Source organism: Tetrahymena thermophila, assembly GCF_000189635.1.
Source record: "Tetrahymena thermophila SB210 genomic scaffold scf_8254483, whole genome shotgun sequence".
NCBI lineage: Eukaryota > Ciliophora > Oligohymenophorea > Hymenostomatida > Tetrahymenidae > Tetrahymena > Tetrahymena thermophila.
Window position 1 is genome coordinate 193,088 of NW_002476258.1, and position 23,767 is coordinate 216,854.

At 21.4% G+C, this 23,767-nt stretch overlaps 8 protein-coding genes across 8 annotated transcripts; 4 read left to right on the forward strand and 4 right to left on the reverse strand. All coding sequences in view use genetic code 6, as the record gives it.

Moving 5' to 3' along the window:
- Positions 1–715: 715 nt before the first annotated feature.
- Positions 716–3,806, reverse strand: TTHERM_00822230 (hypothetical protein; the record flags this gene model as incomplete). The annotated part of the gene is made up of 4 exons (XM_001031548.2): positions 716–901; positions 1,047–1,517; positions 1,585–1,677; positions 1,734–3,806. The coding sequence occupies 4 exons, from the start codon at positions 3,804–3,806 to the stop codon at positions 716–718; spliced, it is 2,823 nt and encodes a 940-aa protein (XP_001031548.2).
- A 1,150-nt stretch (positions 3,807–4,956) lies between these two features.
- TTHERM_00822240 (transmembrane protein, putative) lies at positions 4,957–9,399 on the reverse strand (the record flags this gene model as incomplete). The annotated part of the gene is made up of 3 exons (XM_001031549.2): positions 8,390–9,399; positions 6,930–7,695; positions 4,957–6,798 (listed from the first exon to the last, which is right to left on the reverse strand). The coding sequence occupies exons 1-3, from the start codon at positions 9,331–9,333 to the stop codon at positions 4,957–4,959; spliced, it is 3,552 nt and encodes a 1,183-aa protein (XP_001031549.2). The 5' UTR covers positions 9,334–9,399.
- Positions 9,400–10,540: 1,141 nt separating this feature from the next.
- Positions 10,541–11,718, forward strand: TTHERM_00822250 (ADP/ATP transporter on adenylate translocase; the record flags this gene model as incomplete). Its single annotated transcript, XM_001031550.3, has 2 exons — positions 10,541–10,791; positions 11,058–11,718. The coding sequence occupies 2 exons, from the start codon at positions 10,541–10,543 to the stop codon at positions 11,716–11,718; spliced, it is 912 nt and encodes a 303-aa protein (XP_001031550.1).
- A 544-nt stretch (positions 11,719–12,262) lies between these two features.
- Positions 12,263–13,717, forward strand: TTHERM_00822260 (hypothetical protein; the record flags this gene model as incomplete). Its single annotated transcript, XM_001031551.1, has 1 exon — positions 12,263–13,717. One exon carries the CDS (start codon positions 12,263–12,265, stop codon positions 13,715–13,717), a length of 1,455 nt encoding a protein of 484 aa, XP_001031551.1.
- Positions 13,718–15,223: 1,506 nt separating this feature from the next.
- Positions 15,224–15,667, forward strand: TTHERM_00822270 (hypothetical protein; the record flags this gene model as incomplete). Its single annotated transcript, XM_001031552.2, has 1 exon — positions 15,224–15,667. The coding sequence occupies exon 1, from the start codon at positions 15,323–15,325 to the stop codon at positions 15,665–15,667; it is 345 nt and encodes a 114-aa protein (XP_001031552.1). The 5' UTR covers positions 15,224–15,322.
- Positions 15,668–16,861: 1,194 nt separating this feature from the next.
- On the reverse strand, positions 16,862–17,650 carry TTHERM_00822280 (hypothetical protein; the record flags this gene model as incomplete). The annotated part of the gene is made up of 1 exon (XM_001031553.2): positions 16,862–17,650. The coding sequence occupies one exon, from the start codon at positions 17,648–17,650 to the stop codon at positions 16,862–16,864; it is 789 nt and encodes a 262-aa protein (XP_001031553.2).
- Positions 17,651–18,286: 636 nt separating this feature from the next.
- TTHERM_00822290 (hypothetical protein) lies at positions 18,287–19,075 on the reverse strand (the record flags this gene model as incomplete). The annotated part of the gene is made up of 1 exon (XM_001031554.2): positions 18,287–19,075. One exon carries the CDS (start codon positions 19,073–19,075, stop codon positions 18,287–18,289), a length of 789 nt encoding a protein of 262 aa, XP_001031554.2.
- Positions 19,076–20,391: 1,316 nt separating this feature from the next.
- Positions 20,392–20,946, forward strand: TTHERM_00822300 (hypothetical protein; the record flags this gene model as incomplete). The annotated part of the gene is made up of 1 exon (XM_001031555.2): positions 20,392–20,946. Exon 1 carries the CDS (start codon positions 20,473–20,475, stop codon positions 20,944–20,946), a length of 474 nt encoding a protein of 157 aa, XP_001031555.1. The 5' UTR covers positions 20,392–20,472.
- Positions 20,947–23,767: the final 2,821 nt, after the last annotated feature.

Sequence of the window (23,767 nt, forward strand, 5' to 3'; positions counted from 1 at the left end):
TTAAATGAATTTTCACTTTCAAAAATATTTTTTTTTTAAACAATTTTGATTAACAAATAAATTTATTGAATAGTAACTTTTTTCTTCATATTGTAATAATTAAAGTCTTAAATAATTTTATTTAAAAGTATGATACTTTAGATCAATAAATAATCAATTTAAAATTAAAGATTTTATAATGTTTGAAAAATATTTAAAAGGTGTTTATATTATTCTGTAAGCAGAGAAGATTGATTTTTTTTAAATTGAGAATTTAAAAAGAGATTGGATAAGGAATATAAAAATGTATGTACTATTTAAATACAGTGAAGTCTATCTAAAAAGGCACCTAGGTTACCAAAAATTTTGCCAAAAATATACAGTTACCCAGTTTATTAATGAATATAAGTTAAATTTTGGATAACAACTTTTACCCATTTTTAGTAAGTGCTCAGCTTATAAGGGAGCCCAGTTTAATTAGCTTTACTGGAATATTGTTTTATTTTAGGATTATTAAAATATTATTTATATAAAGTAAATTTTAGCTCTATTTAAATTTTTTAATTATTCAAAATTATTTTATTAAATAAATTCTAATTAATATATATATCATTAATAAATACTTAGTATTAAACAAAATAATTTTTATTCTTTTTATTTAAGTAAATTAAAATTAATTTTGATTAATTAATTATAACAATTATCTATTTTATAAAATATTCTATTTAATATTATATCAAAACTTATAATAGTCTTGTTTTATGTAAAAAAGAACTTAAGCACTTTCAAGAGGAAATTTTTCTATAAATTTCACTTTTATATCTTGGTATTGCTAAATATTTCCCTTAAAATCCTTGCATATAGAAACATATTAATTTGTATTTCCTATTTTATCTATTTCGCCTAACAACTAATAGTAAACCTTATTAATTTAATAATATATTTTAATTTATTTAAAAGATCACTCAAATTAAAAATAATATCAATTTTATGCTTAAATCTTTTATTTTTTTTGCATTATTTATTTCTTAATTAATATTATTTGCTAAAAAATATTAAAAATTTACCTTGTTCTTATATATGTCAGTTATCATAAATTCTTTTGGTATCTCTAACTAATTGAAAACATTTTTCGAAGTATATGAATTAACATTTGAGTAATATGTATCTATTTTAATTTCTAAAGGGATAATCAGTAGCTATGGTAATTAAATAAACTCCATTTTTTGGAAGAAAAGCTTATCTTTCATGCAGAAATCACAGTAATTAGCTTCAGATTTTCCAGTTGTGTACAAGTTATGTAAAAAGTCAGTTTAAAATCTATTAATTTCCATTTTTAATGTTTTAAATATATAAAAATCTTCTAAATTAGTGTCTTCATTCATGCATGTTTAGCAAAAGAATTTATATTTTAGAAGGCCGAAAATATTAGAATAGAGTTCATTGTTTTAATGATTAAAGGCTAATTCTTCATAAAGATCACAAGCATCTTCATCATTTTATGAAAAATTAGCAAGTCTTGTTAATTTTATCTAAGTCTTAAATATATTATTTATTTAATAAATTCATTTTAAATTTCAAAAAGAATAATAAATAATAATTTACTGTCCTTAAAGGTGTAGCATTGAGGAGAAGCTATTCTATAATAACATTAACAATAATTTCAATTTCATTCATTTCGTTATCATTTCTATTTAACTTATTTAATTTTAATTAAAAAAATATAAAATTTTATGAAAAAAATAATTTATTACTTAAGAGTTTAGAAATGTTTAAAAAAACTAAGATATACTATTCATAAATTATGGGTCTTATCGTTAATCCAGAGACTCGTATAAATTATAAAGGATTGGAATGAAATCATTTTATTATTAAGGATTTTAAATATATTCTCTAATGAATGGTATATTTCTAAAAGTTTAAAGAACAGAATTCAAAGATGCTATTCGACTGTTTCTGTATAAACCTTTATCACACCTGTAATTTGGTTTTTTGAAAGGGGTTTATATTTATTATGCAGATTAATTTAATTAATTTTTGCTGGTTTACTCTCTTCTTGAATTTTTAGAAACAGGTCTAAGTGGTCTAAAAATATTTTTACTCGTTATTACATCGCTATAATTTGTCATAGGGAGAATGTCAACTTCTTTTTATTAGCAATTATCTTCTATTTTTTCAGATATTTTTCTTATTTAAACAGATTTCCTATTAGAAATCGGAGTCTTAGGTTTGTTATTGCTTGATTCTTAATCTTTGTTAGGGATACTTGCAGCCTTAATATTTTTATTGCTTGTATCTCTGTTTGTAGTTTCCTCTGTTTTGGATTCTTATTTTTTTTACAAATTTTAAATTTATTGCTATTATTATTCAACTGGTTATTCCTAAAAAGATTTCTATAAATTAATCAATCTTTGTTCAGCTCCATATTTTGATAAATTTTATGACATTGAATTCGAATTAATCATCAGAGAATTTTTCAAAGGGCTAAACTGGTTTTTGGGACTTTAATTGAAAACATCGCTTAAGATGTCACTTTAACTAACCTAATTATTGTCCCAAGGAGTAATTTCATAATTCATAATACGATTTCTTTTTTAATTAATAGGAGTATTAAATAATATGTTGTTAACATTTTTATTTGATAGGTAGTTCATATATAAGTTTTCATGTGTTTAGTTTTACTAATTTTTATGAATTGCACTATTGTAATGCATAGAGATATTTCTTGATTTTTTTTTTGACAGTTTGATATCAGTGCTTTCAGCTCTATTACAACGAGTTATTTATGAAAAATCCTCTCTTGATTTTTTTACTTATAAAGCATGCTTTTCTTCATTAAGTGCTGATTCAAATATTCTGTGATTATATTTAGAAATTTGTAAGAAAGAGTTATTTTTTGTTAAATTAGTAATGCTCACATTATCTAATATTTCGCTTGCCTCTGTTTAAGTAAATAAATTTTTGAAATTACTACCATTATATACTCCACTTTTACTTTAGGATCTTATAACTTTAGTACCTGTTTTTATACCTGAGTCTTTACGAGGTACTATTAAAATTTTATTACCTTGCTTATCTGATGATTTTTGTAGTTTTATAATATAATTATTGCATTACAACTGTTAGCTATCTTGATTTTAGTTTTTTGTGATAGGAGAAATGTTGCTACGATAATTTTAATTTTTTTATCCTTGAGAATTACTATTATCACTAATTTTATAAAAAGTTTTGGAAAGGCTTTATTTTGCTAAAGGAGTTATTGATATTGCAGGTTGATTATCATCTGTTTAATTTACAGTATGATTATAAACTATTTTCCTGCTTTATGGTTAGTAGCTTGTTGAAGGTCTTTACTTCTCTGTAGATTAATTTCTCCTTAATTAATTGTTATTAATAGATAATTTACTTTATTTTTTACAAGATGAAGATATAGTTCTTTATTCTTAGTTTAATGGAGAAATAGAAGAAGAAAATGATTATAAAAATTAGCTCAAGTTATTTTGATTTTTATTCTTTTACTCTTAGCGAAATTGTGAATTTTCAGTTTTTATTTATTTATCAAGTAAATCCTTCAAAAAATCATTAGAAATTTTGATAGAGTTTTCATTCCTCTTGCTTTAAAGTACATTACAGTCATTTATTTATTTCTACATATATGCTTAATAAGAAGATTATTTAGGTTGAGAATGGTAGGCGTTTATTTATATTATAGGTTTAGAAAAAGAAGACTAGTTTTCTTTATTATTTTAGCTCTCAGCTTATTATAAATCCTTAATATTGCCATATTTTTAAATTTGCTTTTTCATAAGCGCCAAACTTGCTGCCATCTCAATTAAGAAATTCTGAGTTTTTAATGTATTTCAGTAAATATTTATATTTTTATGTTTTGAAAATACAAAAAAATCAGGAATAATAAACAATTACATTTGATTGATTTATTGAAATTAGCAAGAATCAATATTGATTATCATTTAACTATATAAGAAATATAATTTGGTAATAAAATTTATTAAAATTTGTAAGTTAAATATTAGCATCTATCTTTCATAATTTGATTATAAATATTCTTTAAAAAGTAAATATAATTTGCAATATAAATACTTTACATATTGAATCTACATATGTAATTTAATGATAAACTCAAAATAATCTTGCACAAATATATTTATTCAATTTTTATCTATATATTATCTATTAAAATAAGTAAATTTGATAGCATATTTATAGGAAATTAAAATCAATATTGTTAATATTTTTATACACTAACCATTTATTGATTGACCTCAGCTTCTAGAAAAAATAATTAAAAAATTTAATTTGTTTTAAAAAAGAATCTTTCATACTTTTTGTTATAAACACTCTTCGAAAATTTAATTTAATTTACCATATAAATATTTTATATTTTGAATTAATTATATGCAATTTAATGTTACTCACGAATAAACTTTTTATAATTTTTTAAAATTGAATATTTTTAGAGCTCAGCTTATGAAAAAATTATTTAAAAATTTAGTTTATTTTAAATAAATTTATAGCATTTTTTAGAAAAATAAAAATCCCATTTATAAAAAGAAAAAATTATAAATAAAATAAAGTTATAAAAAAATTATTTTTAAATTAAGAAAATAAATTTTTATAAAAAGTAAATAAAAAAATGATAAAGTAAATGATATAAAACACAAAATTATAGATACAGAAAAAGAAAGAAATTTAAAAACTCAAGATAAGTTTAATTATTACATTTTATCAAAATTTATATATTTATATAATTAAGGAAAATACATCACATATTATTGTAAATGTTTTAAGTCCTTTGTTTTAGAGATTAGATATCTATCTATCTATTTATTTTAGTTTTAATCCAATTAAATTTTTTAGTTAAAATCATTTGTATTTTAGATATATTGATTGTTTGATCGGAATGTTTGTTGTCATAAGATTAAGAGTCTACTCAATTTTTAAGAAGTCAATTTTATATCAATAAAACTTTTAGTTGTAAGCTGGAAGATTGATATCATACATATCAGGATCATCCACATCTTAATCATTTTTGTCATGGATTCTATTTTGAGCTTAGAACATTTCTTGATTGTATGGTTGGTTATTTTAGTATATATTATATTGATTTTATCTTTAGTTATTAAAATAATTGCTATTATCATTCTGATTACTTTATTAATTAATATTATTGTAATTAGAGTTCCTGTGATTATTATTGAAGTTTTTATTATTATTGTGGTTGTTAGCTTCGTAGTAATTCTATTAACTATTAAAATCGTTTTTATCCATATTATAATTTTATTAATTTCTGAAGCTGTTTGCATTTTCTTAATTATTGTGTTTTTAATTGGCATTGAATCCAGTATTTTTAACTTTTTAAATCCTATTATCTCCTTAATGCTCATTGATTGTTGTATTTGAATGGTTATTATCGTCTTCAGGTATTCTATTCATATTATTGAAATTACCACTTGAATATTAATTTTGGGAAATAGCATTGTTTTGAGAATAATTATTTGGATTATACTATTATTAATCTAATTTGCTTCCAGATTTTATTTAGAAATTGTTATTGTTAAAATTATTCATATTGTTGCTATCATTATTTGAAGTACGATCTTGACCTATATATTATCTGTGAGAATCAACTTCAGGAATAGTCTAAATCTTATTTGCATATTCATTTTATTTATTAAATTATCCTGGCAAAGATTCAATTGAATATTTACTCTGTCTATTTTTCTTATCACCTTGAAAATTATTTGATAATCCTCCAAAATCGTTGGATACATTAGAGTCATTAAATTGGTTCATAGCAGCTGGTTGTTGAATGACTATATGATTAGAATGAAAGTCTAAGTCAATTGTTTAATTTTACTCATCTCCATTCTATTAATTCCTTTCCATATGATTAATATTTCTGCTATTAAAGTTGCTGCTTATTTAGTTTGAACTCTATTTTTGATATTCTTAAACATAATCGCTGTTTCTAATTTACATGTTTCTATCATTCTATGTAGCTCCTGTTGGTAAACCTGATTAACTGCCAGCTGTCATAGCCTCAATAACTCTATTACTGGCATATTAAGAGGGTTAGTGAGGTGATTTTTTAATTATTTCCTGCTAGTCTGTTTGTTAAGTAGTCGTCATTTAATTTGTCATTTACAATTTTTGTTCATTACCCTATGTATTTTTATTATTGTATGTCATGCTTTCATAATTTTTTATTTCAGGAGGTAAGATATTAGAATAATTTAGCTGCTACGTAGCTTATCTAGAGTTAATTCCTTAATTAGCTTGGTTGTTACGGCTTTAGAGAGTATACAGACCTGGTCCCATATGAATAGATCTGTTATTTGCAGTAGTTATATCAGCACCTAATACACTCAAATGCTAAACAAATGGATTTATAGTAGTATTTATACCATTGCCTCCATACATATTATGTGTTTGATACTCAGGAAGTTCCAGTCCTCTCTTATTATTACTATCAATCTATTACTACTGTGCTTTACTTGAACCTGGTTTTGGCATATATTTAGAAGATATCTTTACTTTAGTATCTTCTTTTAATTTCTTGCTGAGAAGAGGTACGAGAGCTAATAGTTCAATAATTACAATCGTTGAAAAAACTATGAAATTGCTCACAATATACCACAAAATATTTGTATAATATTCGCTTTTTAAGCTACTTACTAGATTTTAAGTATATTGATCACCAAGTGTTCCTTAGTTCAGTGTTGTTAAGTACAAGTAATTTTAAATTGTTAAAACAAAAGTAACCAAAATAGATATCATATGTGCCAGAGAGATCAATATCTAAATTTTAATAAGAATTAAATTAAAAATTTTAAAATCATTGTTGGTTTCTTGATAATAAAAAATCAGTAAAATTCTATCATAGTAAAAGAAATTCAAGTAAATTTAATAATTTATTTAATAATAATTACTTTTAGCCAAAGTCTTTTAAACAAGTGCGATTTTTGAGTTTCCAAATCTGGTTCTAGGTCATAAAGATATTGTTTGTATAGATGTTTTTTATTGAGAATATTTAAAATAGAAAATATGTTGTATATAAGCCCTATACAAACTAAATAAAAAATAGAAGTAACTAGGATACTCACACTACCATTATAGACTGTATCATAGTTTTAGTATGAATTCATAAAAGTAGAAATATCTGAACCTCTTCTATCTTATGCAAAGACTATAGCAGGTCTTACGTAAATAGAATATAATTCTGTTGTACTTAGTGTGTAACCAGGAAGAGCAGTGTATTAATTATCAAAATAATTAATTTGATACAAAGATTTTTCATTTAAAGTAAGAATCGAAGTAAATCTAGTATCTATTTAGCTCGACTATGAGCAGACTTAAGTTTAATTTACATTTAGTAATGGATAATATGATGGTTATTAATATAAATTTTAGATATTATTATTCATGCATACACCAATGCCTTTAGTTAATCGTACATCAACTAAAGGTGCTCCTGATCCAGAACTAGAATAGTACATATTGTAAGAGGCTCCTATAGCTTGAGATTTCAAGTTTTAAATGTTTTAAGTAGCGTCTGGTGCAGAGCCAAAACGTATGTAATTAATAGGACAGTCTTAATTGGAGTTAACACATATCTATGTTTCTGGAGTACTTCCACCGCAAGTTTTTTAGCAATTTGTTTAGCTCCCAACATTGTTATAAGTCAAACCATCTATTCTATAATTAAATTATTATTAATTTAAATAAAATATTTTCATTAAAGTTTTTGATTAAATATATTACACCAAAACTTTTAAAATTAATTTCTTAGTAAACAATTAAAATGATAAACTAGAAATAAAGAGAAATTTGATTAAATTAAAGTAGTTTACACTGGTAAATGTGTTGTTTGATAAAAAGGAAAAATTTAAGCTTAACTAACTAAGCTTTTTATTTGAAATTTAGAAAAATAATTAGAATAAATATCTCAAAATTTTTATATGGGATTGTATCAAATTTATTTTAGGAAATCAGATAAGATATTATTTGAGAATTAATAAATTAATATACCAAACTTTCTTTTCTTTTTACATTGATCAAATAAATTTATGTGATAATTTAGAGTTTTTGTTAATTTATAATTTATTTTTATCAAAAGTTTTATTATAGAGTATTTTTACTAAATCATAATTAAGGTTTACTTTAACTATTGATATTACTAAGTTTTATATTTGCAAAGTAAACTTGTTGGCTTATATTTTTTATGATAATTTATTTTAAACAACTCTACTAATTTTCATTTAAAAAACAGATGATAAAATTTTATATTTAGTATATTATTTTTCTTTATGTTTATGCAAATTTTGCGACTAATAAATAATTGAAATATAATATGCTTTAAGTATTCAAATTTTTAATCAATAAAAATTACAGCTTAACGCAAAGGGTGAAGGTAACGCTTCCATCAGGAGTCTACCAGTTAAATCCAACTGGTGGATCGAAGCCCTTTACATTTGTGCATCCACTTGCTATTTAATCATCGCCACACTTACCTACAATCATAGCTTTCTGGCTATAAGTGCTACTTAAGCAATTGCAACCATCTGAGATAGGTAATCCAAATACTGTATACAAACTTTTGTAAGAACTAGGGCATAAAGGTGATTATTTATTCGCTATTTGCTAAGCGGTAAGTTAAACTACTTAAATATCACTCCACATTTATTGATTCCAATTATCTATTGTTTCTTACATGTAATATCTATTCGTTGAGTTTTATGGAAAATAATACACTAAGATAGAAGACACAATAACAGTAGCAAGTGAATATAGGAATACAATAGTTAAATGTGTCCATCTTGTGCAAAAAGAAAAGGTTTTTTCGTCCTTGATATCTTTTTTCATTAATTTCTTAACTAAATCGCTATTTTACTCAGGCATTGGTTAACTATTAGCTTATATTGCTGTATTACTTAAGGTATTTCCATCTTTATTTATCTGCTACATAGATGAATTCTACTTGTTTTTACTATTTTGAGTGAGTAATTATTGTAAATTCTAGTTTAAAACTTTCTTATCTCTATAAGATGATTGGTTTAAGCTATTATTCAATTTCATAGATTAATTTTTCTGTATCATATTGCTTAGCTTATAATTTTGATCCATGTTTGAAACATTCACCTAACTTCTTTATGATTCAAATTATTATTGCTGTAGCTGCTACTAAGGTTATCCATTTCCAGCATATATTCCTACTCCATCATTGTAACTTGATCCTTGATTTTAATTAATATTTTAAATTTATTAATGACTCTAATATGCTTATTGTTGTTTAATAGCTGAATTATAGTTTGAAGAGACCTATGGATTGAACATCTCCAAGAACTTTATCTATATTGTTAAATTTTTATACTTTCTATCTATTAATAATTAATTAAATTTTGCAGTTAAATTATTTTTAATAATCCAGATTCTATTTCTTCCAAAAAATTTGTTATAAAATCTACTTAAATATCATGAAGAACAAATTAATAATTGGCTCTTTCATTCATTTAGAAAAAAGTTAAAATAAAAAATAGAAACCTGAAAATAAATAATTGCTTTTTTATTATATTTCTCTAATTTTATTAAGCATTTGCTTCTGATTTGAAAATAATTAACGGGTGAAGCAAGCAATGAACAATTATTATTTGATTGTATTATATTTCATCAAGCATATTATTAGCTTTTTAAAATCGCTAATAAATTATAAAAGGGAATTTTTCTGTGAGTTAAATTTTAAATTATTTATTTAAGCTTAAAATTTAAAGGTAATTTTTTAAAATTAACAAGAAACTTTAAAATAGATTGAGATCTTCAAATATAAATATTATTTTAAAAATATTTTCTTCTTTTTATTTATTGAGTTTTTTTAATTTAAAAATATAAATTTTAGAAAAATTTCATAGCATTTTAAAAATATTTTAATAAATTATTTTTTTAATTTTTTTCTGAATTATATTAAATATTCATTTAAAGTAAATATCAAATTCAAATAAATAAATTCTTTCTAATTTTATAAAATGCTAATCAAATATATTTTTCTAATAATATTAATTAATACATTTTCAAATTAAAGAAAACAATTGATCATCAAATTAAACATTTACACTTTACTTTTTTGGATTAATAAATTTATTTTACCTCCATGCTAAAATCTTTAATCTAATGTTAATATCGAAAATCTTAATAAAATTTGCTTAATTATTTTCTCAAGATAATTTAGATTGACAATATGAAAACGTGCATTAAATGGGTTTATTTGCAAAAAAGTATAGTAATTATATTTTTTTTCAGTAGAATCAAAAAAAAACTTTATTTCCTTTTATTAATATTTATCTTAAATCAAAATTAAAATTTTAACAAACTTTAGTATCAATTTGTTTAGCTGAATTTTGTTTAGATTTAAATAATATATCTGCAATTTACTTAATATCTAAATTAAAAAAATTTAATTGTGTATTAAAAGGCTAAATATTTATTATTCATATTTCAAGCTAACTTCTTTAAATATTAAGCAAATTTACCAAATAAATAAATAAAAATGTCTGGCACTAAGACTAAATAAGATGAATTTAAAAGATTTATGCTTGATTTCCTTTCAGGCGGGTTTGCAGGAGCTATTGCAAAGACTGTTTCAGCTCCTATGGAAAGAGTCAAGTTATTGATGTAAACATAAACAGAAAACACCAAATTAAATAAGCAATATAAGGGAATCATTGATTGTTTTGTAAGATGTTTTAAGGAAGAAGGTCCTTTATCTCTCTGGAGAGGTAATGGCGTCAACATTATTAGGTAAACTATTAAAATATATCCTTATACTATTAAATTTTAAGTGATAAGCAAAATTAACAAAATTATTGCTAATAAATAGTTATTAACTTCAAAATATTTTATATAGAATAGCAATAATATAAAAAGTAGCATAAAATTGATTCAAAAATTACCTATTACATATTTATATAAAATAATTGTATCATTTAAATAATTTTTTGATACTATAAATTATGATTGCTTCAAATAAAAATGAATATTTATTTATTTTTGCTTTAAAAAATTAGATACTTCCCCACCTAAGCCCTCAACTTTTCTTTTAAAGAAAGATTTACTAAATTATGTAATCCTTACAACCCTAAAACTGAGCCTAGAAAGTTCTTCTGGGGTTCTTTATTAGCTGGTGGAATGGCTGGTAGTGCAACTATTTGCTTTGTCTATCCTTTAGATTTTGCTAGAACCAGACTTGGCGTAGATATTGGAAGAAATAAAGAAGAAAGATAATTTAAAGGTATCAAGGATTGTCTAATGAAGGTATATAAATCAGATGGTTTTGCTGGTTTATATAGAGGATTCGGTATTTGTTTGTTTGGTATATTTATTTATAGAGGACTTTATTTTGGTACTTATGATGCTGGTAAAGCTATTATACTTAAAGACGATTATAAAAATAATCTAATTTATAAATTCTTCTTTGCTTAATGTGTTGTTATTTATAGTGAAACAATTGCCTATCCTACTGATACTATTAAAAGAAAAATGATGATGCAGAGTGCTAGAGGTGAAAAATTATATAAAAACTCTATTGACTGTGCAATACAAATGTATAATAAGTAAGGAATTAAATCTTTCTTTGCAGGTAATGCTTCAAATATTTTCCGTAGTTTTGGCTCTTCTATTTGCTTGGTTCTTTATGATGAAATCAGAAATTATTCCCTCAAATTCTGATATCATTAATCTTAATTATTTTATTGTCATACTTATTTCATGTATTTAGTATAATTAATTAAGAATGTTTTGCCATATCTTTTCTAAAAAATTAATCTTCTTAAATATATTGAAAAATGTCTGACTGTTAAAAAAAAGAACCATCATCTTTTTCGTGTATACTTATGTAAATAAAAAATCCTAATTATAGCTTTTTTGATTCAGATCAGAGTTGACATTTCTATTTTAACTTTTAAAGTAGTGGGGGTCATAATCAATTTAATTTTTAATCAAATTTAGATTTTTAAATACAAAGTAAATCAACTCCCACCTTTTAAAAAATTGTCTAATTTTAGGAAAAGAATTTTAAATTAAACAAGATCAAACAACTTTTTCTAAATGAAATAGATTTATATTTCATATTTATTTGAGAATAGTAGTAAGTTTTTATCAGGTGTTAGGAGATCATTTAATAATTAGCTTCAAATGATGATATTTTTAAACATAATAGTAATAATATTAAGCTAAAAAAAAAAAAATAAATTAAATAATTTGAATATACTAAATGGGATCCTGTTTTACACAGCCAAAACCTTCTTTATAAAAGTAAGCTTAATTATCTAATCCTTAACCAGCATAAAATGGTTCTCAGAAAATTGAAAAGATCTCTACAAATGTTACTGATGAGAAGCCAGCATAAAAGGATTGTCAGAAATTCAAAAAGATTCTAAAAAATTCTACTGATGAGAAATAAACAGATGAAAAAAATTAAATACCAAGAGTACTTGAAATTAAACCTAATGAGAAATAAGATGGTAAATAAACTAGCAAAATTTAATAAAAAAAAACAGAACATAACATCAAGTAAAAAAATTAAAGTTTACTAGAAAGAAAATAAATAGATTTAAAAAAATAAATGTTAAAAAAGGATAATTAAAACACCCTTAAAGTAAATTCTAAAAATAAAATCATCTAAAAAAATACAGTCAGTAATCTTTAAACAACCACAAATATTTCTGATAGAGAAAATACTAATAATAATTATAACCCTATTAACTCAATTAACCCTGCTATATGGTAAGATTAAGATATAGAAGGAAATATTGATAATCCCTTAAATAACAATTAAATTAACAATAACAATAACTCTGATCAAAGTAGTTCTAAGTCTAATAGTTAAGATAGTAACAGAAGAAGAACAAGTGATTCCAGAAACAATCATGATAATAATAGTAATCATCAAAATCTCCATGATCATGAAAACAATCATCATCATCACCACCACCATTGTCATGATCATAATTAATTAGATAATTAGAATTAAAGAGTAGAAAATGGTAGAGTTACAGGTGATCTTTTTACCAGCTAAGAATAAGATTAATAAAATTATAATCAAGCTTAAAATGATAATTGCAACACTCACTTCCTTCATGAAAATAATCACCATCATCACCATGATAATACTATTAACTAAAGAACTATAGATGTTAATAACTATGCTTCAAATGCTCAAAATGATAATAACTATGGAATAACAACTTAAAATGATAATAAGTATGGGATGAGTAATGATAACTATGGGATAACCAACAATGGTACAAAAACTGATAATTATAATGATTATGGGATAAGTCATGATAACTATGGAACAACAACACACAATAATAACAACTATGGTACAGAAACTGATAAAGATAATAATTATGGGACTAGTAACTATCACTATGAAACAACAAACTACAATCATAATCACTATGCAACAAATACTTAAAATGATAATAATTATGGTACAACATATTATAACGATAACAAAAACACAACTAGCGATAATAACTATGGAGCAACTACTTATAATGATAATAATTATGGTACAACAATATATAATTATGATAATAATTATGGTACAACAACATATAATAATGATAATAATTATGGCACAACAACTTATAATAACGATAACAACTACGGAACATCTAACGATAATAACTATGGAACAAGTAATAACAATTACGATTACTGAAGTAATCAGTGGTATTTACTAAGAGATAGAAAATATATAATAAAAGTGATATAATTTACTTTTGTGGAATATAAAATACAATTTTAAAAAATGCACCAAGTATTTTTGTTTTTTATTATTGTAAGAGATTTGAAATAATTTTATTAAAATAATTTAAATAAATAAATTTTTTAAAATAAATATAAAAGAATAAAAATCAAAAAATTTAAGAATAATTTAACTTAAACAAATTATAATTTTTATCTATAAAAAATTATCTAAATGATCAATTTACAAAATAGCTAAATAATTTACATCAGAATATTAATTATTAATATATAAACCTAATTATTTTTTAACTTAGTAAAAACTTAATAAAATTGCATATAAAAATTCTATAAACATATGAAAAAGTAAAATATTCTAGATAATAAATGGGTGTGCTAACATAAACTTTTCATTATATATTAATACTATTAAATATTAAATGATAAAAAAAATTAATAAAAGTTGCAAAATAATAGCTTTAAATTTCAAAATACTTTATAGAATAGTGATAATATCAAAAGTAGCATAAAATTTATACTTAAAGTATATCATATATTCACTTAAAATAATTGCATCATTTAAATGTTGTGAACCATTCATTATCTTTCGTGTATATATGATATAAAAAAATCCTAATTTTTTTTTTTTTGACTTAGATTAGAGTTGAAATTTCTATTTTAGCTTTTAAGTAGTGGGATTATAATCAATTTAATTTTCAATGAAATTCAGTTTATTTTTATATTCAAAGCAAATTAACACCAACCTTTTAAAATATTGTCTTTATTTAGAAATAGAAGTGGTTCAAAAACTTCTTCAAAATGAAATAGATTTATTTTTGATTTATATTTGATAATAGAAGTAAGATTTTATCAGAAGCAAGGAGATTATTTAACATTTAACCTAAAAAAATGATATTTTTAAACATTATGGTTGTAATATTAAGCTTAATAAAAAATAATAATTGAACAATTTGAATATTCTAAATGGGTTATTGTTTTCGATACCAAAACCTTCTTTAAAAAAGTAATTTTAATAATCTAATTATTTAACAGCATTTTAAGGTTCTCAGAAAATTTAAAAGACAGTTAAATATTTTACAGATGAAATAGTTTAAAAACCTCCCAGAATTTAAGTTTAGCCTTAAATCTAAAAAAATGAAATTAATAATCTCAAAGCTACTACAAATATCAGGAAAACATAAAATAAGAATTTTAGTGAAAATCAAATTTATGAAACAAGTCATAATAATAACTGTTATGAACCTATTGACTCAATTAACTAATTTTAATATTTAACTCTATTAATTAATTATCCAAATTCATATTTCCTCGATATATTTTTTTTACTTTTAACTAGTTATATAATTTACCACACACGCTTAAATTTACCTTAGTAACTACCTAATCATCTATCCTTTTAGATGATCAGGAGATAAAATTCATGTAAGTATTTATTCAATAAATTTATGAGAATGATAACAATAATTAATTAAAGATAAAAATTAGACAAAAAATAAAAATCTAAAAAGTAAAAATTTCAGTGAATAATAAAAAAAATAAATCATACCAAATAATTCAAATGGGAAATAGCTGCTGCTTAGAAAAGTAGTAAGGACATTATAAAAATGGAAGCAGTAATATGAATTATGGACACTATGATACAAATTAAAACGCTGCTTATTTTAACTCTGATAATAATGGCTACGATAACCACCATCATCATAATCATCACCATCACAATAATGATCATCATAATCATCACCATCACAATAATGATCATCATAATCATCACCATCACCATAATGATAATGACCACCACCACCACCATCATCATCATGATAATAATGATTATGGAAATAATGGTGGAGGTAATGATTATAGTAATAATGATTTTGGCGGACATCACCATCACCATCATGATTGATTAATATTTAATAAATGTAAAAAATATAATATCAAGATAAAAGGATGAATTTTAATATCTACATTTTATTGATGTAAATTATTAGAAATATAAATCTAATTATAGATTATTTAATCAATTAAAAATAACATTTTTAATCATAATCAAAAAATAAAATTAATAATTATGTAAATTTTTTTCTTATGTATTTATTATTCATTTAGAAATTATTGAAAGTTTGAAGTATAAGAAAAATTCAGAGAAATTTTATTATACTATATTTCAAACTGTCTATATTCATTTTAATATCCACTAGACAAATTTATAAATTTATGTCAAAAATTTTTAAATAATACTTTAATTTTAGGTTTTTATCACTATTCTATATTCTTTTATTGAACATTTTAACAAAAAAAATGTTTATTCAAAAAAAAAATGTAAAATTAAAATTCATTTAAAGTAAAAATTTTTTGAGAACTTTTAAAATTTAATTAAAGAAAAAATATTAAATTTAATACTAAATCATATACATCAAGATATTAATGCCTTTTAAATTAAATAATGAATAGCTTTTTGCTAAATATTTAATTAAATCAGTCAATCATACAAAATTTAAATTTTTTATCAAAGAAATTTTTTTCTTTAATTATGAATTATAGTAAAAAATTGAGTTAATTAATTAATATGAAGTATTTTAAACTGTTGTAAGTAATTAAAAGTAATTTTTATTTTGTGAAAATATGCATAATTGTTTGAAATTATTTTAAATTCTTAATTTATGGTAACATAGAAAATGAAAAACCTCTAAATTAAACATTTTTTAATATTTTTAGCTACATAGGGATTATTTTTTTTATATTTTATAGTGAAAAATAAAAATTTTTTATGTATTCATTATTAGTATTGTAATTTATATAATTTTATTGACAAATGTATTAAAATCTATAAAAATGATAATAAATTTATAATTTTTATTTCTGTAAATAAATATCATTTATATGATATAACTCTTGAAATGTATTTTTTTCCAAAAATATAAATTTTAATAAATACTTTCTTTAAATTTCAATAAAAATCATTTTTGTGATCAATTTTTAGATTTATAAATTTCTTAAATTAAAATAAAAGAAAGTAAATATATAATCAAAGAATAAAATCTTTTTAATGTTAGAAACAACAATTTTAGTAAACTAGACATACATATAAATAAATAAATCAAATAACAAACTTATCACTTTTTGTGTATGATATTTTTGTATTTTATAAGGTTTTATATAATTTTTTAATTGTAGACTCTTTCAAAACTGGAATTTATTAGTCTAAAACTTATTTTGTAATTTAGGCGATTTATTTGATATCTATCTTTTTAACTTGGAAATAATTGCTGAGTAAATCATATGCTGCTAAGCATAAAAGACTACTCTATTTACAGTTTATTTCCTTTAAGTTTCTAATTTATTCTAATCTTTCTTCACAATACACTAATTATTATTCTGTTATATCTGACTTCAGATTTATCATGATTTTTAAAAATTTTTCATCTTAAGTCAGTGAATTAGAAAGATTAAAAGTTTTTTATTTCTTTTCATCTTTAATTCCTAATGCAATTTTTAACTATTCCTATAGTTATTATTGCTGAGATAAGTCAATGAAATCTTTGAAACTATTGAAGAAGTAGTTATATGCAAAATCTTTTGCATCTGGATTATTTTCAATTCTGTATATCTATTAATCCAGATTTTAGGTAAATTCTTATTTTTGAATGAATATTTCTTTTTGGTTCAATTAGAATAAGGGTTGTACAACACTCACACATTTATCAAAGAGATTTAAAGTAAGTTGCTTGATTTCTTTTTTTTGATTTTGTGATTATTATTGAATGTTGTTTAAGTAGACACCCTTAATATATAATTAACCATCAGAGTATAAAACTCTGCTTAAACCCTTTTACCCTTACTCTTCAATATCTTGATAGACTTCATTTTCGTAGGTGATATAACCCATAGATTATATGTACCCACAACTTTTGCAAGTGTGATTTCCGTACTTGTTGATATTCCAGAAAATAGATTGGCACTTATCGCAGGTTTTTTGAGCGTTTATTAAGTAATTCTATGAAAATAAAATTAGTTAGAAAATATAAAAACAATAAGTAAATCCATTTATATACTGATATTATAATCATAATTTATAAACAAAATTATGATAATATATTACCATTTTTGTAATGTTTATGAGAGTTGATTTTTTTCTAAAGTTTTTGGTATTTAGATTTTTTGTATTAATTAAATTATTATTTTTTTTGATTTGTATTGGAGTATTTATAGTAAAATAAGTGTCTCATAAAAGTATTTTTTATTAAATTATAAAGAAAATTAATTAGTAGGTAAGTAGATACTTTAGTAGACACTTTATAATAAATACAAAAGTAATAAAAGTCTTTTATTTATTTTTTGTGTAAAATAAAAATATTATATAAAAATAAATTAAAATAAATTAATCAATGTGTACTAACTATATTTAACATAAAATTCAAACGAAGCTTTATCCATGCTTAAAATTTCTTTTGAAAATTTTTGATAATTTTATTTGTATAAAAGTTTTTAATAAACTAGATACTCATATAAATATATAAATAAATCAAATAACAAATTTATCACTTTTTGTGTATGATATTTTTGTATTTTATAAGGTTTTATATAATTTTTTAATTGTAGACTCTTTCAAAACTGGAATTTATTAGTCTAAAACTTATTTTGTAATTTAGGCGATTTATTTGATATCTATCTTTTTAACTTGCAAATAATTGCTGAGTAAATCATATGCTGCTAAGCATAAAAGACTATTCTATTTACAGTTTATTTCCTTTAAGTTTCTAATTTATTCTAATCTTTCTTCACAATACACTAATTATTATTCTGTTATATCTGACTTCAGATTTATCATGATTTTTTAAAATTTTTCATCTTAAGTCAGTGAATTAGAAAGATTAAAAGTTTTTTATTTCTTTTCATCTTTAATTCCTAATGCAATTTTTAACTATTCCTATAGTTATTATTGTTGAGATAAGTCAATGAAATCTTTGAAACTATTGAAGAAGTAGTTATATGCAAAATCTTTTGCATCTGGATTATTTTCAATTCTGAACATCTATTAATCCAGATTTTATGTAAATTCTTATTTTTGAATGAATATTTCTTTTTGGTCCAATTAAAATAAGGGTTGTACAACACTCACACATTTATCAAAGAAATTTAAAGTAAGTTGCTTGATTTCTTTTTTTTGAATTTTTGATTATTATTGTATGTTGTCTAAGTAGACACCCTTAATATATAATTAACCATCAGAGTATAAAACTCTGCTTAAACCCTTTTACCCTTACTCTTCAATATCTTGATAGACTTCATTTTCGTAGGTGATATAACCCATAGATTATATGTACCCACAACTTTTGCAAGTGTGATTTCCGTACTTGTTGATATTCCAGAAAATAGATTGGCACTTATCGCAGGTTTTTTGAGCGTTTATTAAGTAATTCTATGAAAATAAAATTAGTTAGAAAATATAAAAACAATAAGTAAATCCATTTATATACTGATATTATAATCATAATTTATAAACAAAATTATGATAATATATTACCATTTTTATAATGTTTATGGGTGTTTATTTTTTTCTGAAAATTTTAATGTTTTAGAAATTTTTGTGTTTAATTAAATTATAATTTTTCTTGCTGCTGATTCTAAGTATTTGAATATAAAATAAAAGTGTTTTATTTTAAATTAAAATTGAAAAAATAAAAGTATTTCTAATAAGATAAATAAATTAATATGTAAGTAGACACTCTTCAAAAACACAAAAATAATTAAAATTATTTTTCATTTTTAAAATTTAATAATAATTATCTGAAATAAAGCGTTAATAATTGATGATGCTTTTTAAAAATAATTTGATATGTAGATTTATTAATAAAAAGAGTATAATTTTCATTTTTAATATTAATTTATTAAATTATTTTTTGAAAGAAAAATTTGAAAAAATAATTTTATAACAATGTTTTTTAATTGTTATTTTGATAACATAATTTTATGCTTTTAAATTATAATTTTTGACTTTTATTAATTTAACTTAGCTTTTGTAGATAGACAACATCATAATAAAATAACAATTATTTTTTTATGTTCTGAATTAAAATAAAAAATTTTAAAATACCTTATTAGAGATATTAATTATTCTACTAATAATAATTAAATAATTTTATTTTCAGTAAATTAAACTATTTCTCAATTATCTTAAAATAGCTTATTTTTAAATTTTGAAGTATATAGAAAAATCCATATCTAGCCACCTTTAATATTTTTATCTGTCTGATTATCTGATTGTCTATATCAATTAGAAACCCACCATTCAAACAATCAAAGTTTCTATAACAATTTAAAAAAATAAAATTTATTTTATATGTTTTTCATATTAAAGATTATTTTATTGAGATTTTTAAACTTGAATGTAGAATTTTTTTTTCTAATAAATTATTTTATTTAAAAATTAGGAACTGAGTAGATTAATTTTAACAAAAAAAACCTTATTACTAATTTTAATAAAAAATAAAAGATGTCAATCTATTTTAAAAAAATCTTTTTGTGACAAAAAATTATAATTCTCTTCATTCAAGCATTGCTTCTTCTTATATCCTTCTATATAAGGTATCCACTAATTAGTAACTATTTCGAAATTAATAAATAATAAATATATTCTATTAATTAGTTTATTCAACAAAAAATTAAGTAGATATAAAATCAAAATAAAGCTAATATCACAAAAAGTAAATGGGTTGTTGTTGTATGGAAAAACCAAAAGGTTAATCAGCTAGTCAGAAGAATACTAATGGTTAATACTCAAATAATTATTAAGTAAAATCTGATAATAGGTAAAAAAATATGAATAATGATAATTATAACAATGATAATAATTATAATAATAATAATAACATTGAACTTGGTAATAATAATTTTTAAAATGACTAAGGCAATAATTATGATAATAACTCAAACAAGCATCATCACCATCACCATCACCACGATAATAATAACAATAATTATGCTAATGATCATCATCACCATCACCATGGTAATGATAATTATTAAGCAGGAGGAAATGATTATGGAGGTCATCATGATCATGGAGGTGGTGGCAATAATTATGGTGGTGGTAATGATTATGGAGGTGGTAATGATTATGGAGGCGGTAATGATTATGGTGGTGGTAATGATTATGGAGGTGGGCATCATCATAATGATTGATTATATTAGTAAATAATTTCAAAATGGCTCTATGATGTTAAACAAAATAAAAATAAGAATTTGATATGTTTTTAATTAGATATTGATAAATTATTATTATTTTACATAAATAATATATTTTTAAGTAAATATTTTTTAAAGTAATTAAAAAAGTTATTTTAATTTAAATAATTATTTTATTAATTTATATTCTGAAATATGAATTTTTTTTATTTTATTGTTGAGTGATATCATCATGAATTTTATAATATAAATATTATAATAATTTCTAAAAATATAAAGCAGATATTAAAAGTTAAATGAGTTTAGAGAAAATTTGCTAAGAACTTTTTTAGATATTTTTAATAAATTAATTAATTTTACAACTTTTCTATTTGAAATTAGCATGCAATTCAAACATTTTATACATATTTTTTAAAAGTATTTATTAATAAGAAAGATTTATTTAGTAATCAATCGCTTATTAGAATATTAATTTTCTTATTGTGCTCTTATTATAATTTCTATTTTAAAATAAACAGATTAAAAATCTATTATCATAGATACAAAATATAAATAGTATTTAACAGAATTCTTTTTTTTACAAAACTAAGAAAAATAAATTACATAATGAACTACTGTTTTAGTATGTCAATTTTGTAGTTTACAAAGTATTATTTAATTTTATAATTGTTCACTCTTTAACTATTTAACTTTTTGTATCTATAATTTATAATGTAATTAAAAGCTAAAATTAATATTGATCCTTTTTATATTGAAGTAATTAAAGGTTGCTCTATTAACAGTTTATCTTTTTTAAGTTTCTAATAGCCCTAACCTTTCTTAATTTTATACAAATTATTATTTTGCTTTTATATTATTTTCTATAATTTTTCATCTGAAGTTAGTGTTTTAAAAAGTTGATTATTTACTTTTTATTTTTAATTTTAATTCCTAAACATGCTTGGTTTTAAATCTACTTCTTGTTGTGATAATTGATTTCGGTAAATAGTAAATCAAATCTTTTAAACATTAATAAAAATAATGATATATACTTATTTTACACATTTTTCAAAAAGATCTAATTCCATTTCATTCATTTTTTTATTTAGCTTTTATAATTGTAATTGTTATTTTTATTGTGCGTTATTTAAATAGACACCATTTATATAATACTAACCATCAGAGTATTAAACTTTGGTTATATATTTTTATCCAAATTATTTAATGTTTTGAGATTTCATTTCTAAAGTTATAACCCATTGATAAAATTATGTACTCAATGTGTTTTGCAAGTAAGATATTTAGCTTGCTGATATCCTAAATAAAATATAGATTTGCAATTATCATAAGTTTGTTAGATATTAGTAAATAAATTGTATGAAAAGAAAATTAGTTAGTAAATATAAAAAAAAAGAAAATCCAATTTTATTTTCTTATACAACAATTGTATTTACCAAGATATGAATAATTTAATTTTATCACTTTTATATTTTTTCTAAGTTGGGAGAATTAAATTTTATAAATTAATAAAAATTTTTATTTTTTTAAAGTATTAAAATCAGTCTATAATAAAAGCTTTTAATCATTTATAAAGACAGATAATTCAATAATTACTTTTTTGCTTTTATGTAGCCTAAGTTTTAGTCTTATCATTTAATTAATAATCAAAATATAAAGCTCTAATAAAACTCATTCTCCTTATTTTTCAATATTTTGATGATTTTAATATGTTTAGTAATATAAACCATAAGCTACATGAATCCATAATTTTATAATTAGGATACCTCTAGTTATTGATATTCCAAAATATGAAATCACACTTTTCACAATAGATTTACTCCAAATAAGATTAACTAATTAATAATTTAGTACAATATTTAAAAACTATAAAAATTAATCAATAAAGGCTATAAAGCTATTATATTTGCAATTATCAATTAAAAAAAATTCACCCACCGAGGGGCTCGAACCCTCGACCACCAGCTTAAAAGGCTGGCGCTCTACCGACTGAGCTAGACGGGTTTGATACTTATAATATATTTAAAAATAAAATTTTTCTAAAATATCAAATAGCATTCATAAAAAATAATTTAATTAAAAAAAATTTGACATCTAAACATTTTAGTTTTTATTTGTTTTACAATCAAATAACTAAAAAATTCACCCACCGAGGGGCTCGAACCCTCGACCACCAGCTTAAAAGGCTGGCGCTCTACCGACTGAGCTAGACGGGTTTTGTATTAATTAAATAATTTAATTTAGTAATTTTTATATTTTTTGATGTTTATAATTATAAAAATAAAAAATTATTTACAATATATACTCATTAATTTAGTTTTATGAAAAACACTTTTTTGATTGTTATAATAATTAAAAATTTTATAGCGTAATAATTTTATTTATCATTTTTTTAATTTAAAAATATAAATATATTTTTATCGAGTAAAAAGAAAATGAAATAGCAACATTTTTAATTTGCTTTAAGAGAAAATAAGTTTTAATTTATTTATTTTTAAATAAATTAATAAATAAATAAATTATAATCTTCATTTATTTTTTTTAAATAAAAATATTAATTAATAAAAATTTAATTTAAAATGAAGGTATGAATGATATTTATTTACTAATTTAGATTTTTTAAGTGACTTTTATATTAAATTATGATACTAGTCTTCTAGAACAAATGATTAACTCGAAAGTAATGAATTTATAAAAATTCAAAAGTAATATATCGATTAATATAAGCCCACAGAATTATCATCTATATCCCATTATATTAAAATAAATGACTGGTTAAAAATTATTAGCAATAGTTAATGTGTTTGTTAAAAAAATAATC